Source organism: Pan paniscus, chromosome 16 (assembly GCF_029289425.2).
Source record: "Pan paniscus chromosome 16, NHGRI_mPanPan1-v2.0_pri, whole genome shotgun sequence".
NCBI lineage: Eukaryota > Metazoa > Chordata > Mammalia > Primates > Hominidae > Pan > Pan paniscus.
This window is the reverse complement of record NC_073265.2, coordinates 22,818,453-22,842,199: the sequence shown is the minus strand read 5'-3', so window position 1 is coordinate 22,842,199 and position 23,747 is coordinate 22,818,453. Positions and strand designations below refer to the sequence as shown.

At 43.6% G+C, this 23,747-nt stretch overlaps 2 protein-coding genes across 5 annotated transcripts in view; one reads left to right on the top strand and one right to left on the bottom strand.

Moving 5' to 3' along the window:
* Nucleotides 1-23,747, top strand: part of AVEN (apoptosis and caspase activation inhibitor) — a 208,783-nt gene that overhangs the window by 18,853 nt on the left and 166,183 nt on the right. The window contains exon 1 of the mRNA XM_034938476.3: nt 21,928-22,353. Coding sequence (XP_034794367.1) covers nt 22,099-22,353 — 255 coding nt within the window. The 5' untranslated portion in view covers nt 21,928-22,098. Of the gene's footprint in view, nt 22,354-23,747 lie in introns of the transcript that reaches the window.
* Nucleotides 1-23,747, bottom strand: part of CHRM5 (cholinergic receptor muscarinic 5) — a 104,806-nt gene that overhangs the window by 7,161 nt on the left and 73,898 nt on the right. For 2 of the 4 annotated variants that reach the window (XM_057299828.2, XM_057299829.2), the window contains exon 2: nt 14,271-14,602. The exons of the other annotated variants lie outside the window; for them this stretch is intronic. The gene's annotated coding sequence lies outside the window, so the exon portion shown is untranslated. The remainder of the gene's footprint in view (nt 1-14,270; nt 14,603-23,747) is intronic. 4 annotated transcript variants of the gene reach the window in all.

The window sequence follows — 23,747 nt, the reverse complement described above, 5'->3', positions numbered from 1 at the left end:
TACAACATAAATTTGATGATATATAACAAACACCACCTTGACATGATAATAGGCGGTAAAGGGAAAAAAAAAATCTTTTTTTTTTTTTTTGAGACGGAGTCTCGCTCTGTTGCCCAAGCTGGAGTACAGTGGCGCTATCTCGGCTCACTGCAAGCTCCGCCTCCTGGGTTCACGCCATTCTCCTGCCTCAGCCTCCCCAGTAGCTGGGACTACAGGCGCCTGCCACCACGCCCGGCTAACAGAGTCTTGCCCTTGTCACCCAGGCTGAAGTGTAGTGGCACCATCTCGGCTCACTGCAACTTCCGCCCCTTGGGTTCAAGCAATTCTCCTGCCTCAGCCTCCTGAGTAGCTGGGATTACAGCCACCATGCCCGGCTAATTTTTGTACTTTTTAGTAGAGATGAGGTTTCGCCATGTTGGCCAGACTGGTCTCGAACTCCTGACCTCAGGTGATCCACCCACCTCAGCTTCCCAAAGTTCTGGGATTACAGGCGAAAGCCACCGTGCCCGGTGAAAATCTTTTTGATGACCCTTAAAATACCCCATGTGGGCAATTTTATTTAATGGGGTATTTCCGCTCTGCCTATGGCCAGTCTTGACACTTTTTTGATAACAGTAACTGACAGAAAGGTGACAAATTTGCAAAGGGCTACAGTTTTCTTGGCTTTGCTTTATATTTTCAGCTGTAATTTTGGGTGTTTTCATAACACCTCAAATTCAATATGGAATCGAGTTGATGATATTGTCTTGCACCGGAAACCAGATTCTCCCATCTTCCCAATCTTGCATGCTTCTTCACCTCCCAAACACATGCAGTCTAACTGACCCACGAAGACTCCTCTTTTTGGTGCCTCTCCATTCCTGCTGCTACCAACTCCATTCCTGCTTATACCTATAATACCTCGGTGTTATCAACATTCTTCAAGTTGTTGAAGCAAATTCTAAGGTTGCCAGGTCATTAGGTAGAGATTCCCCAGCATCTGAAAAGACCAGTTACTCTACACTCTACAAATCTCTAGGCAAATGCCATCACAGATTATCTTCCAATGGTCAGATCTAAGCCACACAGTGCAAAAAAGGGCCTGTGGAAATCCCTTTCTCCTTTATTCTTTCTTTTCTTCCTTCCTCTCCTGCCCCTCTTAAATATTTGAATGTTTATTATGGAACAGACTCTAATGCTAGCGATACCATGGAATTGGCCAATGTCTCTGCTCTTTAGACACTAGTTGGGAATGTAAATAAATTCGCAGTTAGAAATAGCAGGGGTGCAGCATGCCATAGGGGCACCTGTGAAGGACCTCCAGCCTCGTTGAGTGGACATGGGAAGCACTTCCTGAGGAAGAGACCTAAGAGTCGAGACTTGAAGAATGAAATCACCAATAGCTAGGCAAAAGGTGGGTGGAGGCTGGGGATGGTAGTGCCAGAATGTTTCAGACAGGGAAGGGAAGAGCTTGTTTGTAAGCCCAGAGGCAAAAGAGGAGGAATGGAAAGAAACAAGGTAGCTGGAGCCAAAGAAAGCTGAGAAGTGAAAGGTGAAACTGGAGAGGCTGGCAGGAGAAGGAGGGGCAGGAGAGGACCTGAGAGAAAAGTCAGCTTTATGGGAGAGCTGTGTCAGCTATTTCCAGACTCCCCGTCTACTCTGAAGGTAGTCCCAACATCCAGGTGTTGGGGAGCATTAGTCCGGAGAGAAGTAGTAAAATGATCTGACCGCTTGCTGAATTTTTTCTAATCAATTCTTCAAAATAGGAATATATGGTGTTTTGGAAGGATTTAATTTTTCCACTTAATTTTATTATCAGGTCATAAGCAATTTATGTAAGTTTCTGGGAATTTGGATGTGCACGTACTCCTTTGGACACATGTATAGCCTGGGTACTTCTTTTTCATCTGTTTCCTCATTAGAAAAAATAAGGAGGCCAGGTGTGGTGGCTCACGCCTGTAATCCCAGCACTTTGGGAGGCCGAGGCGGGTGGATAGCCTGAGGTCAGGAATTCGAGACCAGCCTGGCCAACATGATGAAACCCTGTCCCTACTAAAAATGCAAAAGTTAGCTGGGCATGGTGGTGTGTGCCTGTAATCTTAGCTACTTGGGAGGTTGAGGCAGGAGAATTGCTTGAACTCGGGAGGTAGAGGTTGCAGTGAGCCAAGATCTTGCCACTGCATTCCAGCCTGGGCGACAGAGTGAGACTCTGTTTCAAAAGAAGAAAGTTAAGAAAAAAAGGAAATTGGACTATGGGAACTAACATACCTACATTTCTATGATTCTGTATATTATATTGTGTCAAAAAACAAAATTAAAACAAATGTAAAGATCTCAGTTGGCTTTATTTGTGATTCTAGAATCAGGCAATTCTTCATTTTGTGAAATAAATGTTCTGATGAGCTGACCAGAAGAATTTGGCTTTATAGGCAGAGAAGGCCTGAAGAAAGCAGAAGCAAAGAACAAGGGTGTATTAGTTACTTATAGACAGAACAACAGAAAATAACTGGTTAGTTAACATCAGGTTACTTCAGGCTGCGTGTGTGTGTGTGTGTGTGTGTGTGTGTGTGTGTTAGAATTAAAGCAGAGAGAACTTCCTTATTGTGCTGATTGAAGATTTATAGTGGCCTGTTTGGGAAATTGGCTCTCTCTCTCTCCTGATTTCTCAGGTCAAATAACAACTTAGTTTAGGTTTGGTGACTTGGAACTTTAGTATGGGTGGCTCCATTTTGATTTTTACTCTGGTTTGTTGGAGCCTAGTTCAAGAGCTTAGTCCGAAACAATGACCTCCTGTAATTTTTTATTTATCAATAGTGTGATGGTTGATTTTATGTGTCCACTTGGCTAGGCTACAGTACCCAGTTGTTTTGTCAAACACCAGTCTAGATATTGCTGCGAAGGTATTTTCAGATATGATTAATACTGAAATCAGTAGAATTTAAGTAAAGAAGATTACCCACCATAATGTGGGTAGGCCTCACTCGATCATTTGAAGGCGTTAAGGGAAGACTGAGGTGCCGAATGAAAAGAGCAAGGAATTCTGTCACCAAACTGCCTTAGAACTCAAGACAGCAACATTGATTCCTGCTGGATTTTCCAGCTTGCCTGCAGATTTCAGACTTGCTAGCCCCTACAATCATGTGACCCAGTCCTTTAAAATAAAAATAAATCTCTCTCTCTCTGATAAATGGAATAAGCTCTTTGCTAAAAGGGAAAAGAAAATAATTTACAGTGGTAACATCACCTCACAATCATATCACAATTTGGCATTGATCAGCTTCAGATTAAAAACCTAGTTCCATTACTTGCTGTATGACATTAATTAATTGATTAGAAACAAGGTCTTGCTCTATCACTCAGGCTGGAGAACAGTGTCACCATCATAGCTCACTGAAGCTGGAACCCATGGCCTCAAGCGATCCTCCTGCCTCAGCCTCCCACGTAGCTGGGACTACAGGTGTGGGCCACAACATATGGCTCCAACTTACTGTATGACTTTGGACACATTACTTAACCTGAGTCTCAGATTTTAAACTTTGAGGTGGGGATAAAAACAGTCCTTACCTCATAGGATTGTTTTAAGTATTAAATGAGATAACCCATGTTGTATTCAGCCAGTGCCTGACACAAGGGAATGTTCACTACAAAGTAGCAATCCAGCAACAAGAGCATCAAAATGACTATTCTGGCTGGGCACAGTGGCTCATGCCTGTAATCCCAGCACTTTGGGAAGCCGAGGTGGGTGGATCATGAGGTCAAGAGATCAAGACCATCCTGGCTAACATGGTGAAACCTCGTCTCTACCAAAAATACAAAAAAAAAAAAAACAAAATTAGCTGGGCGTGGTGGCATGTGCCTATATTCTCAGCTACTCGGGATGCTGAGGCAGGATAATCGCTTGAACCCGGGAAGCCGAGGTTGCTGCAGTGAGCCAAGATCATGCGACTGCACTCCAGCCTGGTGACACAGCAAGACTCCACCTAAAAAAAAAAAAAAAAAAAAAAAAAGACTCTTCTCCTGGTAGGAATGAGCCTGAGGCATGGTTATTAAGGGACAGGGTAAAATAATAAGGCAATATTTTCATGACCACAAACTGGCTCTTTTAGATGCTTTGTGGTGCTGACACTGGATTGCAGTGGTGTGATCATAGTTCACTGCAACCTCAACCTCTTGGGCTCAAGGGATCCTCCCACCTTAACCTCCTGAGTGGCTGGGACTACAGGCATGTGCCACAATCCCTAGCTAATTTTTTTCTGGTTTCATTTTGCTTTGAGATAGGGTCTCGCTATGTTGCTCAGGCTGGCCTTGAACTCCTGGCCTCAAACTCCTGGCCTCAAGTGATCTGCCTGCCTCGACCTTCCAAAATGCTGGGATTACATCACACCTGGCCCTTCCTCTTTAGATTTTTTGGTGGGTGCTCTACCTCTAGGAACATAACAAACTGCTCCCAATCATTCAAGCAGAACAACCTTGAGGAGAGCCGAGGCTAACACAGTCTTCCTCAGAGTCTGCTCATAGACTAGGACTACTTCAAATGCATGATTGAAAAGGTTTCATGATCTGATAAATTGAGAAAATACCATGTAGTATGTAGAGCTCTCAAAGATGCAGAAGACACATTAGCCTAGTGAAAGCTGGGAGGTTCTGCAGTAGAGAACATTACTTAATTTGGCTTAACACAGAGGTGGCTTAGCTTATCTAGCCTTTCTCAGAGGAATGTCTGTTAATATCCTGTGGAATCCATGAATCACATTTGGGAAATGCATTTTAGTAAAAAACAATGAACTAGGAGTATGGAGTAGGAGTTCTAATTTCGGCTAAAATCTTGTGATTTGAGACAAGCCATGTATTCTCTCTGGGCCCCAGTTTCTCCATATATGGAATTAAGAGACTGGAATTAATGGTTTATCCTTTAAAATGCTTTCAGGCTCTTCTTATAGGCTCACAGTAGAAAACACTGGAAACTATTAATTTTAGCCCTCAACTTTCTTCTATTCTTAACTAGGGAAACGGCAGTTACTTAGCTGCTTTGGAAGTTAGTGTAGTGAAAACAGCCCTCAGCATATTTTGAGTTCCTGGCTTTCTCATCTGTTAAACACGTATAACAATACCTGCTTAGGCTGGGTGTGGTGGCTCACACGTGTAATCCCAGCACTTTGGGAGGCTGAGGTAGGCAGATCACCTGAGGTCACCAGGATTTTATAATCAGTGTGTCTCAAAATTTAATATGCGTATGAATTACCTGGATAATCTTGTTAAATTGTAGAAGGGTGGGACTTGCATTTCCACATTTTATTTATTTGTTTATTTTTATTTATTTATTTTTTTATTTTTTCTGACAGAGTCTTGCTCCGTCGCCCAGGCTGGAGTGCAGTGGTGTGATCTCGGCTCACTGCAAGCTCCACCTCCCGGGTTCACGCCATTCTCCTGCCTCAGCCTCCTGAGTAGCTGGGGCTACAGGCGCCCGCCACCATGCCTGGCTAATTTTTTGTATTTTTAGTAGAGACAAGGTTTCACCATGTTAGCCAGGATGGTCTTGATCTCCTGACCTCATGATCCGCCCACCTCAGCCTCCCAAATTGCTGGGATTACAGGCATGAGCCACTGCGCCCAGCCTATATTTATTTTTTTGAGAGAGTGTTTCACTCTGTTGCCCAGGCTGGAATGCAGTGGCGTGATCACAGCTCACTGTAACCTCTTTCTCCCGGATCCAGGAGATTCTCCTGCCTCAGCCTCCTGAGTAGCTGGGACTACAGGTGCACACCACCACACACAGATAATTATAATTTTTTGTATTTTTAGTAGAGATGGGGTTTAATCATGTTGGCCAGGCTGGTCTCAAACTCCTGGCCTCAAGAGATCCACCCACCTCAGCCTCCCAAATGCTGGGATTACAGGTGCGAGCTACTGGGCCTGGCCTTGTTTATTTACTTTTTTTTTTTTGAGATGGAGTTTCACTCTTTCTGCCCAGGCTGGAGTGCAATGGTGTGATCTCGGCTCACCGCAATCGCCGCCTCCCGGGTTCAAGTGATTCTCCTGCCTCAGCCTCCTGAGTAGCTGGGATTACAGGCATGTGCCACCATGCCCAGCTAATTTTGTATTTTTAGTAGAGATGGGGTTTCTCCATGTTGGTCAGGCTGGTCTCGAACTCCTGACTTCAGGTGATCTGCCCGCCTTGGCCTCCCAAAGTGCTGGGATTACAGGTATGAGCCACTGCGCCCAGCTTATTTACTTTTAAGATGTTTTAAAATTGTTTTCAAGCAACCATTTGTTCCTTTTTTTCCCAACATTTATCTTAAGTTCAGGGATACATGTGCAGGAGGTGCAGGTTTGTTATATAGGTAAGCGTGTGCCAGGGTGGTTTGCTGCACAGATCATCCCATTACCTAGGTATTAAGCCCAACATCTATTACCTATTCTTCTTGATGTTCTCCCTCCTCCTACCCTCACCCCCACAGGCTCCAGTGTGTGTTGTTTCCCTGGATGTGCCCTTGTGTTCTCCCATCATTCAGCTCTTACTTATAAGTGAGAACATGCGGTGTTTAGTTTTCGTTTTCTGTTCCTGTGTTAGTTGCTCAGGGTAATAGCTTCCAACTCCATCTATGTCCCTGCAAAGGACATAATCTTGTTCCTTTTTATGGCTGCATAGTATTCCATGGTGTATCTGTACCACATTTTTTATCCAGTCTATTGTTGATGGGCATTTAGATTGATTCTATGTCTTTGCTATTGTGGATAGTGCTGCAATGAACATACACATGCATGTATCTTTATGATAGAATGATTTATATTCCCTTGGGTATATACCCAGTAATGAGATTACTAGGTCAAATGGTATGCTGCCTCTAGGTCTTTGAGGAATTGCCACACAGTATTCCACAATGGTTGAACTAATTTACACTCCCACCAGCAGTGTAGAAGTGTTCCTTTTTCTCCACAGCCTTGCCAGCATCTGTTGTTTTCTCGAGTTTTAATAACAGCCGTTCTCACTGACGTGAGATGGGATCTCATTGTGTTTTTGATTTGTATTTCTCTAATGATCAGTGATGTTGAGTTTTTTTTCACATGTTTTTTGGCCGCATGTATGTCTTCTTTTGAGAAGTGTTTGTTCATACAGGTTCTTTGCCCACTTTTTGATGGGGTTGTTTTTTTCTCATAAATTTGTTTATGTTCCTTGTAGATTCTGGATATTAGCCCTTTGTCAGATGGGTAGATTGCAAAATTTTTCTCCCATTCTGTAGGTTGTCTATTCACTCTGATGATAGTTTCTTTTGCTGTGCAGAGGCTCTTTAGTTTAATTAGATCCTATTTGTCAATTTTTGCTTTGTTGCAATTGCTTTTAATGTTTTCATCATGAAATCTTTGCCTTTGCCTATGTCCTGAATGGTATTGCCTAGCTTTTCTTCTAGAGTTTTTATAGTTTTGGGTTTTACATTTAAATCTTTAATTCATCTTGAGTTAATTTTTGTATAAGGTATAAGGAAAGAGTCCAGTTTCAATTTTCTGCATATAGCTAGCCAGTTCTCCCAGCACCATTTATTAAATAGGGAATCCTTTCCCCACTGCTTGTTTTTGTGAGGTTTGTCAAAGATCAGATGTTTGTAGATGTGTAGTTTTATTTCTGAATTCTATATTCTGTTCCATTGGCCTACGTGTCTATTTTTGTACCATTACCATGCTGTTTTGATTACTGTAGCCTTGTAGTACAGTTTGGAAGTAGGTAGCACGACATCTCCAGCTTTGTTCTTTTTCCTTTGGATTATCTTGGCTATATGGGTTCTTTTCAGTTCCATATATATATATATATATATATATATATATATATATATTTTTTTTTTTTTTTTTTTTTTTTTTTTTTTTTTTTGAGATGGAGTCTCACTCTGTCACCCAGGCTGGAGTGCAGTGGCATGATCTTGGCTCACTGCAACCTCTGCCTCCTGGGTTCAAGCAATTCTCCTGCCTCAGCCTCCTGAGTAGCTGGGACTGTAGGCACCCACCACCATGTCTGGATAATTTTTGTAATTTTAGTAGAGATGGGGTTTCACCATATTGGCTAGGCTGGTCTCAAATTCCTGATCTCAAGTGATCTGCCTGCCTCGGCCTCCCAAAGTGCTGGGATTACAGGTTTGAGCCACTGCACCTGGCCTGGTTCCATATGAATTTTTAAGTAGTTTTTTTCTAATTTTGTGAAGAATATCAATGGTAGTTTAATGAGATTAGCATTGAATCTATAAACTACTTTGGGCAGTATGACTATTTTCATGATATTGATTCTTCCTATCCATGAGCATGGGATGGTTTTCCATTTGTTTGTGTCCTCTCTGATTTCATTGAGCATTGGTTTGCAGTTCTCCTTGAAGAGGTCCTTCACTTCCCTTGTTAGCTGTATTCCTAGGTATTTTATTCTCTTTGTAGCAATTGTGAATGGGAATTCATTCACGATTTGGCTCTGCGCTTTCCTGTTGTTGATGTATAGGAATGCTAGCAATTTTTGCACATTGATTTTGCATCCTGAGACTGCTGAAATTGCTTATCAGCTTAAGAAGCTTTTAGGCTGAAATGATGGAGCTTTCTGGACATAGAATTATATTATCTGCAAACAAAGATAATTTGACATCCTGTCTTCCTATTTGAATATGCTTCATTTCTTTCTCTTGCCTGATTGCCCTGGCCAGAACTTTGAATACTATGTTGAATAGGAGTGATAAGAGAGAGTATCCTTGTCTTGTGCTGGTTTTCATGGGGAATGCTTCCAGCTTTTGTCCATTTGGTATGACATTGGCTGTGAGTCTGTCACAGATGGCTTTTATTATTTTGTGGTATGTTTTTTCAATACCTAGCTTATTCAGAGTTTTTAATATGAAGGGATTTAAATTTTTTCAAAGCCTTTTCTGCATCTATGGAGATAATCATGTGGTTTTTTTCTTTAGTTCTGTTTATGTGATGAAGTGCATTTATTGATTTGCATATGTTGAACCAACCTTGCATCCCAGGGATGAAGCCAACTTAATTGTGGTGGATAAACTTTTTGATGTGCTGCTGGATTTCATTTGCCAGTATTTCATTGAGGATTTTTGCATCAGTGTTCATCAAAGATGTTGGCCTGAAGTTTTCTTTTTTGTTGTTGTATCTCTGCCAGGCTTTGGTATCAGGATGATGCTGGCTTCATAGAATGAGTCAGGGAGGAGTCCCTTCTTTTCAATTTTTTCAGATAGTTTCAGTAGGAGTGGTACCAGCTCTTTGTACCTGTGGTAGAATTCTGCTGTAAATCTGTCTGGTCCTGGGTTTTTTTTTTTCTTTTTTTGGTTGGTAGGCTATTTATTAGTGCCTCAATTTCAGAACTCATTATTGGTCTATTAAGGGATTCAGTTTCTTCTTGGTTCAGTCTTGGGAGGGTGTATGTGTTCAGGATTTATCCATTTCTTCTAGATTTTCTAGTTTACGTGCATAGAAGTGTTTATAGTATTCTCTGATGATTGTTTGGATTTCTGTGGGGTCAATGGTGATTTCTCCCTTATCATTTATGATTGTGTTTATTTGATTCTTCTCTCTTTTCTTCTTTATTAGTCTAATTAGTGGTTTATCTATTTTACCTATTTTCAAAAAACCAGCTCCTAGATTTGTTGATTTTTGAAAGTGTTTTTCTTGTCTCTATCTCCTTCAGTTCAACTCTGATCTTAGTTATTTCTTGTCATCTTCTAGCTTTGGAATTTGTTGGCTCTTGATTCTCTAGTTCTTTTTGTTGTGATGTTAGGTTTTTAACTTGAGATCTTTCTAGCTTTTTGATATAAGCATTTAGTGCTATAAATTTCCCTCTTAACACTGCTTTAGCTGCATCCCAGAAATTTTGGTACTTTGTCTCTTTGTTTCAGTTTCAAAGAACTTCTTGATTTCTGTCTTAATTTCATTATTTGCCCAGGAGTCATTCAGGAGTAGGTTGTTCAGTTTCCATGTAGTTGTGTGGTTGTGAGTGAATTTCTAATTTGATTGCGCTGTGGTCTGACAGACTATTATTATTTCAGTTCTTTTGTATTTGCTGAGGAGTGTTTTACTTCTGATTATGTAATCAGTTTTAGAGTAAGTTCTGTGGGTGATGAGAAGAATGTTTATTCTGTTGTTTTGGGGTGGAGAGTTCTATAAATATCTATCAGGTCCACTTGATTCAGAACTGAGTTCAGGTCCTGAATATCATTGTTAATTTTCTCTCTCAGTGATCTGTCTAATATAGTCGGTGGGGTGTTAAAGTCTCCCACTATTATTGTTTGGGAGTCTAAGTCTCTTTGTAGGTCTCTAAGAACTTGTTTTATGAATCTGGGTGCTCCTGTATTGGGTGCATATACATTTAGGATAGTTAGCTCTTCTTGTTGAATTGAACCCTTTACCATTATGTAATGCCCTTCTTTCTCTTTTTTGATCTTATTGGTTTAAAGTCTGCTTTGTCAGAAACTAGGATGGCAACCCCTACTTTTTTCTGTTTTCCATTTGTTTGGTAAATTTTTCTCCATCCCTTTATTTTGAGCCTATGTGTGTCTTCACACATGAGATGAGTCTCTTGAAGACAGCATACTGATGGGTCTTGGCACTTTATCCAGCTTGTCATTCTGTGTCTTTTAATTGGGGCATTTAGCCTATTTATGTTTAAGGTTAGTATGGTTATGTGTGAATTTGATCCTGTCATCATGATGCTAGCTGGTTATTTTGCAGACATTTTTCTGTGGTTGCTTCATAATGTCACTGGTCTGTGTACTTCAGTGTGTTTTTGTAGTGTCCAGTAACGGGTTTTCTTTCCATATTTAGTGCTTAATATGGAAGCTTCAGGAGCTCTTGCAAGGCAGGCCCAATGGTGACAAATTCCCTCAGCATTTGCTTGTCTGCAAAGGATCTTATTTCTCCTTTACTTATAAAGCTTAGTTGGGCTGGATCTGAAATTCTGGTCTGGACATTCTTTTCTTTTAGAATGTTGAGGCCAGGCATGGGGGCTCATGCCTGTAATCCCAGCACTTTGGGAGGCCGAGGTGGGTGGATCACCTGAGGTCAGGAGTTCAAGACCAGCCTGACCAACAAGGTGAAACCCCATCTCTACTAAAAATACAAAAATTAGCCAGGCGTGGTGGCAGGTGCCTGTAGTCCCAGCTACTCGGGAGGCTGAGATGAGAGAATGGCTTGAATCCAGGAGGCAGAGGTTGCAGTGAGCTGAGATTGTGCCACTGCACTCCAGCCTAGGTGATGGAGTGAGACCCTGTCTCAAAAAAAAAAAAAAAAAGTTGATGTTGATTATTGGCCCCAGTCTCTTCTGGCTTGTAGGATTTCCACCGAGAGGCCTGCTGTTAGTCTCATGGGCTTCCTTTTGTAGGTGACCTGGCCCTTCTCTCTGGCTGCCCTTAATATTTTTTCTTTCATTTCAACGTTGGAGAATCTGATGATTGTGTGTCTTGGGGTTGATCTTCTTGTGGAGTATCTTACTGGGGTTCTCTGCATTTTTTCAATTTGAACATTGGCCTGACTTGCTAGGTTGGGGAAATTCTCCTGAATGATATCCTGAAGTATGTTTTCCAACTCGGTTCCATTCTCCCTGTCTCTTTCAGGTACCCCAATCAGTCATGGGTTTTGCTTTACATAATCCCATGATCCTTTTCATTCTTTTTTTCTCCATTCTTGTATGCCTGTCTTATTTCAGAAAAATAGTCTTTAAACTCTGCGATTCTTTTCTCCACTGGTCTATTCTGCTCTTGATACTTGTGATTGCATTGTAAAGTTCTCATAGTGTGTTTTTCGGCTCCATTAGGTCTGTTATGTTCCTCTCTAAACTGGCTACTCTGGCTATCAGCTCCTGCATTGTTTTTTCATGATTCATAGCTCCCTTGCATTGGGTTACAACATGGTCCTTTAGCTCAGTGAAGTTTGTTATTACCCACTTTCAGAAGCCTAGTTCTGTCAATTCAGCCATCTCAGCTTCAGCCCAGTTCTGTGCCCTTGCTGGAGAGGTGTGCAGTCATTTGGAGGCAGAGATGCACTCTGTCTTTTTGAGTTTTCAGCATTTTTGTGTTGAATCTGTCTCATCTTTGTGGGCTTATCTACCTTTGATCTTTGAGGTTGCTGACCTTGAAATAGGTTTTTGTGGGGTCTTTTCTGTTGATGTTGTTGTTTTCTGTTTGTTTGTTTTTCTTTTAACAGTCAGACAACTCTTCCACAGGGCTGCTGCAGTTTGCCGTGGGTCCACTCCAGACCCTAGTCACCTCGGTTTTTCTCATACCTGGTGGTATGCTGCAAAACATACCACCAGGTATGCAAAACAGCAAAGGTGGCAGCCTGCTCCTTCCTTTGGAGGCTCCATCCCAGGAGGATACTGACCTGTTGCTGGCCCAGACACACCTAGGCCACAGACTCCTTTTGGGAGGTGTCAGTCAGGCGGAATGGGATCAGGGATCCACTTAAAGAAGCAGTCTGGCTGCTTTTTGGTAGAGCAGGTGTGCTGCATTGTGGGGGCACTGTTCCTTGTCCAGACTGTTTGGACTCTCCAAAGCCAGCAGGCTGGAATGGCTGAGTCAACCAAACTGTAGAGATGGCAGCTGCCCCTCCTCCTGGGAGCTCCATCCCAGGGAGAAATCAGAGCCTGTCTGTATAACCCTGACTAGAGTGGCTGAAACCCCCGCATGGAGGTCCTGCCCAGTGAGGAGGAATGGATCCAGGTCCCATTTAAAGAAGCAGCCTGGCCATGATCTGGCAAAGCAGCTGTGCTCGTTGTGGGGGACCCTTCCTTGTCAGGACCATTTGGACTCTCCAAAGCCAGCAGGCTGGAACAGCTGAGTCAACCAAACCACAGAGATGGCGGCTGCCCCTCCCTCTGGGAGCTCCATCCCAGGGAAAGATCAGAGCTCTATCCATATAACCCTGGCTGGAGTGGTTGAAGCTCCCACAGGGAGATCCCACCCAGTGAGGAGGAATGGATCCGGGTCCTGCTTAAAGAAGCAGTCTGGCCGGGTGTGGTGGCTTACGCCTGTAATCCCAGCACTTTGGAAAGCCCAGGCAAGTGGACTGCTTGAGTTCAGGAGTTTCAGACCAGCCTGGGCAACAGGGTGAAACCCCCGTATCTACCAAACACACACACACACAAACACACACACACACGAGCTGGGCGTGGTGATGTGTGCCTGTAGTCCCAGCTACTCCACTCACTTGGTCCTATTGTTTGACCCCATCCCTTCTCCCACGCACCCTTTGATTTCTTATTTCTGGGATCTGGTGTGGAGAGCCCCTCATCCTGGGAAACAGGGTGCGGGAGGCTGAGGTGGGAGGATTACTTGAGCTCAGGAGGCAGAGGTTGCAGTGAGCCGAGATTGCGCCATTGCACTCCAGCCTGGGTGACAAAGTGAGACTCTATCTCCAAAAACAAAACAAAACAAAGACAAAACAAGCAGTCTGGCCACCAACTGACAAAGCAGCTGTGCTTGCGTTGGGAGGGACCTTTCCTTGTCTGGACTGTTTCCATTCTCCAAAGCCGCAAGCTAGAATGGCTGAGTCAACTGAACCACAGAGATAACAGTCATCCTCCCGCTGGGAGCTCAATTCTCTCTCAGGCAGACTCTGGCTTTTACTGTTGGCTGGCTGGAATTCCAAGTCAGTGGGTCTTATCTTGCGAGGTGCCAGGGAAGTGGGGCCTGCAGAAAGATGCTGCTTGGCTCCCTGGTTTCAGCCCTCTTCCTAGGGGTATGTGCAGATGGACCTCCCGCCTTGCCAGGGATCCCAGGGTTGGAGTATGTAAAACTGCTAGGTCTCCGCCGGGCGTGGTGGCTCACGCCTGTAATCCCAGCACTTTGGGAGGCTGACACGGGCGGATCATCAGGTCAGGAGATCCAGACCATTCTGGCTAACACGGTGAAACCCCATCTCTACTAAAAATACAAAAAGTTAGCGGGGCATGGTGGCGGGCACCTGTAGTCCCAGCTACCCGGGAGGCTGAGGCAGGAGAATGGCGTGAACCCGGGAGGCGGAGCTTGCAGTGAGCCGAGATCGTGTCACTGCACTCCAGCCTGGGCGACAGAACGAGACTCCGTCTCAAAAAAAAAAAAAAAAAAACCAAAAACAAACAAACAAAAAAAAACCAAAACAAAAAAGCCCTGCTAGGTCTCTGTTTGTGCCTGAGCGGCTGCTCTGCTGAAACTCCGCACAGCTCTGTGTGTTGGACCTAAGGCTCTGCTGGCATGGGCTCACAAGGAGATCTCCTGTTCCATGGGTTGCAAAGACCTGTGGGAGAAATGTGGTTTCCCCGGTGGGGTCGCACAATCACTCACCGCTTCCCTTGGCTGGAGGTGGGGGTTCCTTTAGCTCTGTGCTGCTCCCAGGTGGGCCGTCACCCCACCCTGCTTTTCTTTGTTTTCTGTGGGTCAAGTTGTTTGCCCAATTAGTCCCAAAGCGAGAACCTGGATATTTCAGTTGAAGGTGCTGTATTCACTCACACCTTTCATTCCTTTGCATGAGAGCTGCGGGCTGCTGCTGCTTCTAATCCGCCATCTTGGCCATATTTCACAATTGCACATTTCTGAAAAGCTCCTGAGTATTCTTGATGCTACTGATCCATGTACCATATTTTAAGTTGCAAGGTTGAGAATGATTTCCTAGGTTCCTAGAAAAGGGGAATGATCGTTCACAAAGGGGCTGTTAAATTGGAATTTTCCAACTGCAATGTGCAGTAACATTTGAATCCCCCTCTGCCTTCCAAAATCACTTGAGTTAAAAAAATTTTTTTCTCCTGTTCGAAATTAATATAATTAGCCTTTAGAGATTTTCTGCCTTCTCTTTTTCCCGTTTTTTTTTTTTTTTTTTTCCTGCCTCACTTTTTGGGAGAATAACTTTTCCTGATTCCTAGGCTGCTGGACAGATCTTTCCACAAAAAGATTTGGAACATAAGGTAGGTTCCACGGCTGATGGATTGATTTATTTTTTTGGATGATAGTTGAGTATGAAAACTGAGTTTCCAGCCTGAATGTTTTCCACAATAAACTTCTTAAATCATTGATTATGTTTTTGAAAGGGTAACTTATTTTTGAGGAAAGTTGCAGAGGCAAATGAAATATAAGTGGTTATCTGGGAGTGTGGATCCTTTTGAGCTCTTCCCTGATTACTCAAACTTTAACAGTTCCCATTTTTCATCCCACCATCTAGAGTATGTTTATTTTTAGGATACCAGCATTAAGAGAGAGCAGTAATCATCTCAGGTTTATTTTCTACCACTACATAAGACAAAGACTCCCACAGTAATAAAAGCCTCTGGGTTTCCAACCTTGGCCGATTGTTTCTTGTTCTCTGCTGTCAATACATTACAAATGAAGCAAAGCAACATAAAAATCAAAGAAGGTAACCCTGTGTACCAAATGAATTCTTTTTCTTGTCGAGTGGACTTGCCAACTTTTGAGGCTTTTCCTAAGGTGAGGTTAGGCCTTCGTTTTCTGAAACACCTTTTTTTTTTTTTTTTATGAGAAGCTTTATGCCTGAACCTGTCCTTGCTACTCTTCATTGTTTCTATAGCAACTACAGTGGAAAACTTTAATGGCATCTACAACCCAGTGATATTGGGACATCATGATAACCAGCTCATATTGTTATGTAGAATATTGATGAGTGACTCCCTCCTTCCTTTTCAAGGACAAATCAAGACAAAGTAGGCTTAAAGCACATGGGGTACCACTGTGTTAGATATGAGGAAGGACTTGCAGTGAAAGAGCATGTGAATGAATAAGGGAGGTTCTGGACTTGCATTTTTTTGGTGAATATTTTAAAGTAAGATATATCTAACTCCTTTTGACTGGTAGAATCAAATTACTGACTGAAGATAAGGTGGTGATTAAGAAATGACCTCTTAATACCTCTGAAGCAATAATATCCAGAGCAGGATTTCAATGTGACATGTTCTTTAGAACATACTTTGTGTTCACTAGTGTGCCAGCTGCTGTGGGGCATATAAAAGAGATATACGATAGTCCTTGAACTGAAAGAGTTCATCTTTATAGCTCTAAGAAAAAGAGAATATAAGAATAAAGTTGAGTTTTTAGACCAAATTCAGGTGACAGAGAGGTCTGTTACTGAGGTCATTAAATTACTTTATTTTTTATTATTATTACTAATTTTTGAGACGGAGTCTCGCTCTGTCGCCCAGGCTGGAGTGCAGTGGCACGATCTCGGCTCACTGCAAGCTCCACCTCCCAGGTTCACGCCATTCTCCTGCCTCAGCCTCCTGAGTAGCTGGGACTACAGGCACCCACCACCATGCCCAGCTAATTTTTTGTATTTTTAAGAGACGGAGTTTCACCCTATTAGCCAGGATGGTCTCCATCTCCTGACCTCATGATCTTCCCACCTCGGCCTCCCAAAGTGCTGGGATTACAGGCATGAGCCACCGCGCCTGGCCAAATTACTGTATTGCTATAGGACAGGAAAATAGGTGAAACTGCTTCACATGAAGGCATAAACTGGACCCATTTAATGCATACACTGTCGACTCCTGCCACAGGCTATGGGGTTGGCTAGGTGGGTCCCCTTCTGTTGGGAGCAGTATTGTCTTGTTATTCCAGAGTACTGGGCAAATATTACCATTTTCTATGTGTGCCAAGACATGAAGAAGTCTGGGAAGTACTGTCATAAACAAAGTTATGTGAGAATCTGGAGGTACAGAAGCCCTTGACTGTTGCCCAAGTCTTCCCCACAAACCTAGGGCAAGGATTATATATATCTTTAAATTCCTAAGGGTAGTGTATTGTTCTGGAAACAACAACAATAAAATGTTTCAAGGAGGAAGGAGTAATCAACTGTATCAAATGAGACTGATAAACCAAGTAAGATTAGGCCAGTGACCTGACCATTGGATTTAGTTACATGGAGATCACAGTGAAACTTGCTAAGTTGCTTTGGTGAAGTGGTGGGCACAAAAGGCTTGAGGAGTGGATGAAATAGTGAATGGGAGAAGGAGAATTGGAGACAGTGCTATAGATGACTCTTCTGAGGAACTTTGCTATAAAAAGGAGTAGAGAAATGATGCAGAAGTTGGATTAGGGTGTAAAGCCAAGAAGTTTTTTTTTTTTCATTTTTTTTAAAGGGCGAAAATACAGCATGCTTGTATGCTAATGTGAATGATTCATTAGAAGGTACCAACTGATGTGCAGGGGAGAGTGGGAGCATTTGCTGGAAAGACGTCCCCAAGTAGGTGATCACAGATAGGATCTAGTGCAGTAATAGAGGCCTTGGCCTTGGACTGGGACAGAGACCCCTCTATACTAACAGGAAGGAAGGCAGACAATATAGGTACAGATACAAGTAGGCTGGGAGTTGTGGTAATGGCAACACTGGAAATTCTTTTCTGGTTGCTTTCATTTCTTCATGAAATAGAAAGCAAAGTCAGCAGCTGAGAGTGAGGGTGGAAGGAGAGAAGAGAAGATATTGTCATGTATTCTGTATTTTGGGAGTTTGCTCCATGCATTTTCAGGAGTTCTCTAATCATGACTCCAGCCCTTCAAGTCAAAGTACCCTTATGACTTATGACCTGGTAAGCTCTTCACTTTCCCTTTTCTCCACCAGAGTACAGGCTGTGGATTCCAGGCTGAAAGAATAGCTCATGCCAGAGTCCCTCCCCCTGTAGCTGGTGAGCACCCTCAGTAGTAGATGGAGCTGTTCAAAACAACATAGTAAATAAAGACATCTTTCTGAGAAACTTATGTGTTTTCCAGTTTGCATCGTTTATATATTAAGCGTGAGAAACTAGCTAAACTATAGAAAATCTGCTTGCCTATGAAGAGAAGAATCAGGAAGAGGTACTTTTCCCACAAACTTTATATTTGCAAGAGGACAGTGCATTTTTTTCTAAGTCCTATCATAACATCTACTTTTTGTCAAACAGTGAAAGCCTATGAGATCCATAGTCTTTTTTTTTTTTGAGACGGATTCTTGCTCGGTCGCCCAGGCTGGAGTGCAGTGGTGTGATCTCGGCTCACTGCAAGCTCTGCCTCCCAGGTTCACACCATTCTCCTGCCTCAGCCTCCCGAGTAGCTGGGACTACAGGCGCCCGTCACCATGCCTGGCTAATTTTTTGTATTTTCAGTAGAGACGGGGTTTCACCGTGTTAGCCAGGATGGTCTCAATCTCCTGACCTCGTGATCCACCCACCTCGGCCTCCCAAAGTGCTGGGATTATAGGCGTGAGCCACCGCGCCTGGCCAATCCATAGTCTTAGACTAGGAATTACTGGGTTTCTTGTGATGTTTGAAGGCTCAGATGCTACCTTGACACAGTAGTTGAGGATGCATCAGAATCAACTGGCAGGTTTATTAAGACATAGATTACTGGGCCTCATCCCCAGAGTTTTAATTCTGAATTTGCATTTCTAACAAGTTCCCAGGTGATGCTATTTTTCTGGCCTACATTTTGAGAACAACTACCTTAAGGAATTGGCTACCATTTTATTTAAAAAATAACTTAGGTTGCCGGGCACGGTGGCTGTTGCCTGTAATCCCAGCACTTTGGGAGGCTGAGGCGGATGGATCACCTGAGGTCGGGAGTTTGAGACCAGCCTGACCAACATGGAGAAACCCCGTCTCTACTAAAAATACAAAAAAATTAGCCGGGCGTGGTGGTGCATGCCTGTAATCCTAGCTACTCAGGAAGCTGAGGCAGGAGAATCGCTTGAACCCGGGAGGCAGAGGTTGTGGTGAGCTGAGATTGCGCCATTGTACTCCAGCCTGGGCAACAAGTGCGAAACTCCGTCTCAAAACAAACAAACAAACAAACAAACAAAAAAAACTTAGGTCATGTATGTATTAAAAATATGCAAAAAGTACAGTTTCGTTTCTAAGGAGCTACCTATATAATTCAGCACTTTGGTTTTGATACTCATGAATTCTCATGAGTCCTACCTAAGGGAAAACTGAATTTTTTATTCATGCAATGGCATATGTTTAAAATCAGGACTATCAAGCAAAAGCAATACCAGAAAAGATTCCTTCCCTTTGTTATTTATGCAATCCAAAGGTCTCTGGTTGCTCAAAATGCAGGAGGTACTTGTGTGGTATTTTTAAACCTTAATAACACATTTTTGGACCAGAATCACACGAGGACAGCATATACCATATCCTTGTTGAAAGAACTTTGGCTAGTTGTGTCCGCTAATTAGGAAGTGCTAGAAGGGGGACCTCAGAATTTTCCTATCCTAAACACTCTTGGTTGAATTGAGAAAAACAAGATACGCCTTGAATGAACAGATGGAGAGTAACATACCCCCGGACTTCTGAGGGCATCTGCAGAATAGACTTACAGGCATGGATTCTGGAATTAGACTGTACTGGTATAAATCCCAGTTCTGTTACTTACTAGCTTGAGCAAATTATTTAACTTTTTTGCAACTCAGTTTTCTTATCTGTAAAATAGTAATAATAATAGTGTTTATTTCATAGGGATATTTTGAAGATTTAATGAGTTAGTATGTGGAAAGTGCTTAGAATAGTATCAGGTGCAAAATAAGTGTTAAAAAAACTTAGCATCATCCACAAACCAATCTATCTCTAAAATGGCATACCTTTCAAAAGTGTTACTGAGTCTTACACTGACTAGTTGAAAGTATCAAGCATAGTGAATGTGCCCTAATAACACTGGCTTAATCTGCAAGCCACTGATCTTTTCAACCTCATAATTTTGGAGGTTTCTCGAGGGATAGTTATATAGTTCCTTAAAGCCCTATTTCCCACTGGTCTCGTCTCTCACTACGTTGGAGATGCACATATTAATCTCATACCAGACATTTGCCCAAATCAGGGTTTCTCAATGTTGGCAAATTTAGGGCTGGATAAATTTTTGGATAAATTACGTCGGTAGCTCCGTAGATACTAAAATGTACCTTTTGCACCAATCTATCTGTGCTAGTGGTTCTCATCCAGGGTGATTGCCTCTCAGGGAACATTTGGCAATGTCTGGAGATGTTTTTGGTTGTCTTAATGAGGGGGAGAGGGGTTGATTCTGGCATCTAGTGGGTAGAGGCCAGGGATGCTATTAAATATTGTACAATGCACAGGATAAGCTACCGCCACAAAATTTTATCCAGCCCTAAATTTGCCAACATTGAGAAACTCCGATTTGTGCAAATGTCTAGTTTGAGATTAATGTGTGGATCTTCAACTTGGTGAGAGGCCAGACCAGTGATATGCTGGTAGATATTTAACCACATTCTTCCATGCCCCTTCCCCACTGCTATGGTCTAAATGTTCATCTCCCTCAAAATTCATAGGTTGAAATCTTTTTTTTTTTTTAGACAGTCTCCTTCTGTTGCTCATGTACGATCACAGCTCACTACAGCCTCAACCTCCTGGGCTCAAATGATTCTCTATCTTAGCCTCCCAAGTAGTGGGACTATAGGCATATACCACCATGCCCAGCTAATTTTTGTAGAAATGGGGTTTCACCATGTTGCCCAGGCTGGTCTTGAACTCATGTCTCAGGCAATCCACCCGCCACAGCCTCCCAAAATGCTGGGATTACAGGCACGAGCCACACACCTGGCCTGTAATTGTGTAATCTTGGAAGTTACTTAACATCTGTTTTAGATCCCTGATCTGTAAAATGGAGACAACACTAGCTTACCTCGTAGGCCAGCTATTAGTCTCAAATGAAGTGATATGAGAAGTATGTAGAATAGTGTTTGGTGCATATAAGTGCTCTACAAGTGTTACTATTTTTAAGACTGTTTCTCTGGAGTTGACAATCCTTCAATAGTTCCCCCTGTCTGGAAGGCGCCCCTACTCCCATTTACCAACCAGGCAAACTCCTACTCAACCATTAGGCTTTAGCTCAGGGGTCTATTTCTCATGAAGCCTTGGGTAACCCATTTAAACATAATTAAACTTTTCTTCTTTGGGCCTTGACCTTGAATCTCTCACTGCACTCAGCAACACGGTACTGTAATCATCTATTCACAGGACTAGATTATCTTCCTTGTGGGCAGTGAGATACTTGAGGGCAGGGGCAAGGTTTTTTTTTTGTTTTTAATTTCAGGACATAGCACTGTGCCTGATGCAGAGTAAGCAATTAGAAGCAATGAAAAGTATTAACTATGTATGGATATAGGAAAGAACCAGAAAGTACTGAGAGGGAAGAAAACACTTATTCTGCTAGGCTGACATTTTAGCCCTTGCTTTCATTATTTTCAGGTGGTTTCAGTCCCAAGTTAAAAACTGATTTCATGCATCTGTGTAACCAACTCTTCCCCTTCCTGTTTTCTCCTTGGTTGAAAGAAGGGACTGGAGTGAGACCGCCTTAGAATGCCAGTTCCACCACTACCTAGTTGTTCACTTTAGTCAAGTTTTTTTTAACCTTTCCAAGGCTGTTACCTCACTGCAGAATAAGGATAACAGTCATCCCTACCTCATAGAGCTGTTATGAGAATGAAATACTCATGTGCTCAATAAATGTCAGCTGTAGTAGTCATTTCTACAGAAATTCTGCTGAGGACTTTGACGCCCTTTCTAGCCATCTCCCAGTTTCGCACTGTTCTCTCTCCCACGTGCTGCAGTCCACCTCTCACCAGACACAAATTCTGTCTTTACATCCACACCTCCTGAACCCTGACTTTGGTATAGTTTTAAAATGATACACATTCGTTGCTGAAAGTTAGATTAAACGGAGGAAAAAAATTAAATCACTTCAAATCTCAGCAGTTAACCACTAACATTTTAGAATTTGTTTAGACCTTTTCTTATGCAAATACATACGTTTAAACTTTTTTTTCCCGATACTTCACATCATACAAATTTTATTTTATGACTCGTCCTTGCACTTACCACGGTCCCTCCCCCAACCTATCTCTGATGCCTTGAGAATCCCCCCGCCCCGCTGCAGACCCCCACCACTTCCAGCTCCCAGCGGTCCCGCCTTCCCGCGGTCCCGGTTCCGGCCCCACCTGCGGGACGCCGGCCGCCCCGCCCCGCCCCGCCGCGGCCGGCCTCGATCCCTAGCCCCGCACCCCGCGCCTCGCTGCTACCGGGCGCCTTTCGCTCGCGGCTCCTCCGTGCGGCCCGCTTCCGGTGGGGCCAGGGCGTCTCCGCCGCAGCTCGGCTCCCGCGCGCTCAGCACCGCCAGCGGCGGCCAGATGCAGGCGGAGCGAGGAGCTCGGGGAGGCCGTGGGCGGCGGCCAGGCCGCGGCCGGCCTGGCGGAGATCGCCACAACGAGCGGCCCGGAGCCGCAGCGGCGGTAGCCAGAGGCGGCGGCGGGGACGGAGGCGGACGCCGGGGCCGTGGCCGTGGCCGGGGCTTCCGCGGCGCTCGCGGAGGCCGAGGAGGAGGAGGCGCCCCGCGAGGCAGCCGCCGGGAGCCGGGAGGCTGGGGCGCAGGGGCCAGCGCGCCGGTAAGAGGCGACGGCTGGTGAGGCTGGGACCGCGTGTAACTGGGGCAAGTGGGGCCGAGGCCGCCAGTCAAGAGCCGCAAGAGAGCGTGCCAGGCGCGCGCCAGACGGGCGCCGGCGCCTGCGCGGGACGGGCGGATGGTGGCGGGGGCGCGCCTGGTGGCGGGGGCGCGTCTGGGTATGCGCTTGGCTCCCCTCGTGGCCTCCTGGCCGGGCTGGCGCGAGACAGTGGGGGTAGGAGGGCTTCCCAGCCTGCCCCAGGGTCCGGGTTAGGAACGCAGAGGCCAAGGCCGTGTGTCAGGGCTGCAAGTCTCGGCGGCCTGTGGGCCGGCTGGGCTGTCTGAACGAGTACCACTATGGGACGGAGGCGCGGCCACGACGTGGTCCCTCGGCAGCCTTTACGGGCACGCTCCTGTTATTAGGAGGGAAAGGATTTTTTGGTCTGTTTTGTTAACTGTCTGTGCAATGCCTAGTACACAGTAGGCGCATAATAAAAAGTTTGTTGAGTGAAAGAATGACCCCTACGACTGGACTCTAGTATTTGGGGGCGGGACCAGATGCATAGTTCTTTGTAGTAGCGTAGTTCTCTTTTATTATGCCTGTATGTGTAGAAATCAGGGGGCACTGGGCTTTGTCGTTTTGAATTTTCAATTTATAAATGAGCAGTCAAGTTCTGAGTTTTAATAGCAATATCATCAGTCTTATTGACACATTCATAGAAGGAAGTTTTCGGAGATTGGAGCAGGGGGTGATATATATGGGGGCAAACCTAATCATATCTCAGCTAAAGGAGTTAGAGGACTGTCTTTTTATGAGCTGTTCTGTTACCTTAACATCTGTAGGACAAGACCATCTTTATATTCTGCATTCTTATGCACACAGATTTAAAAAATTCTTTTTTGCATGAGGCAAAATTTGCTCTTACTGAAGTATTTACAATATCTTGAGGGCATAGCAGATAAGATATCCCTAAAGAGAGTAGTTGTATACAGCAATACAGAGCTGGAAAAAAAAAGTATAAAACTTAAATTTAAATGTAACAAATTTAAATCTTGTTAGGATTAAGATAGGTAATAGGCAAAACTTGAATGAGATATAAAAACATTTTTAGGGTCAGTTTACCTCGTGTAAACTGACAGAAACTAAGGTAAATGACAGAAACTAAGACCAGTCTAGTGCCCACTATATATTACATTTTGTTCTTATAACTCTATTATATATATGTAATATATATGTAATGTAGAATTATGTAATATAATAGTATGTAATTATATATTAACTACAATGTTATATATTATTTATATATACATATATAGAGAGTAATCTTTATTTTTACAGGTTAACTGACTTGCCTAAGCTTTCACAGCTAGTGGCAGAGCTGGGATTTATATCAAGCT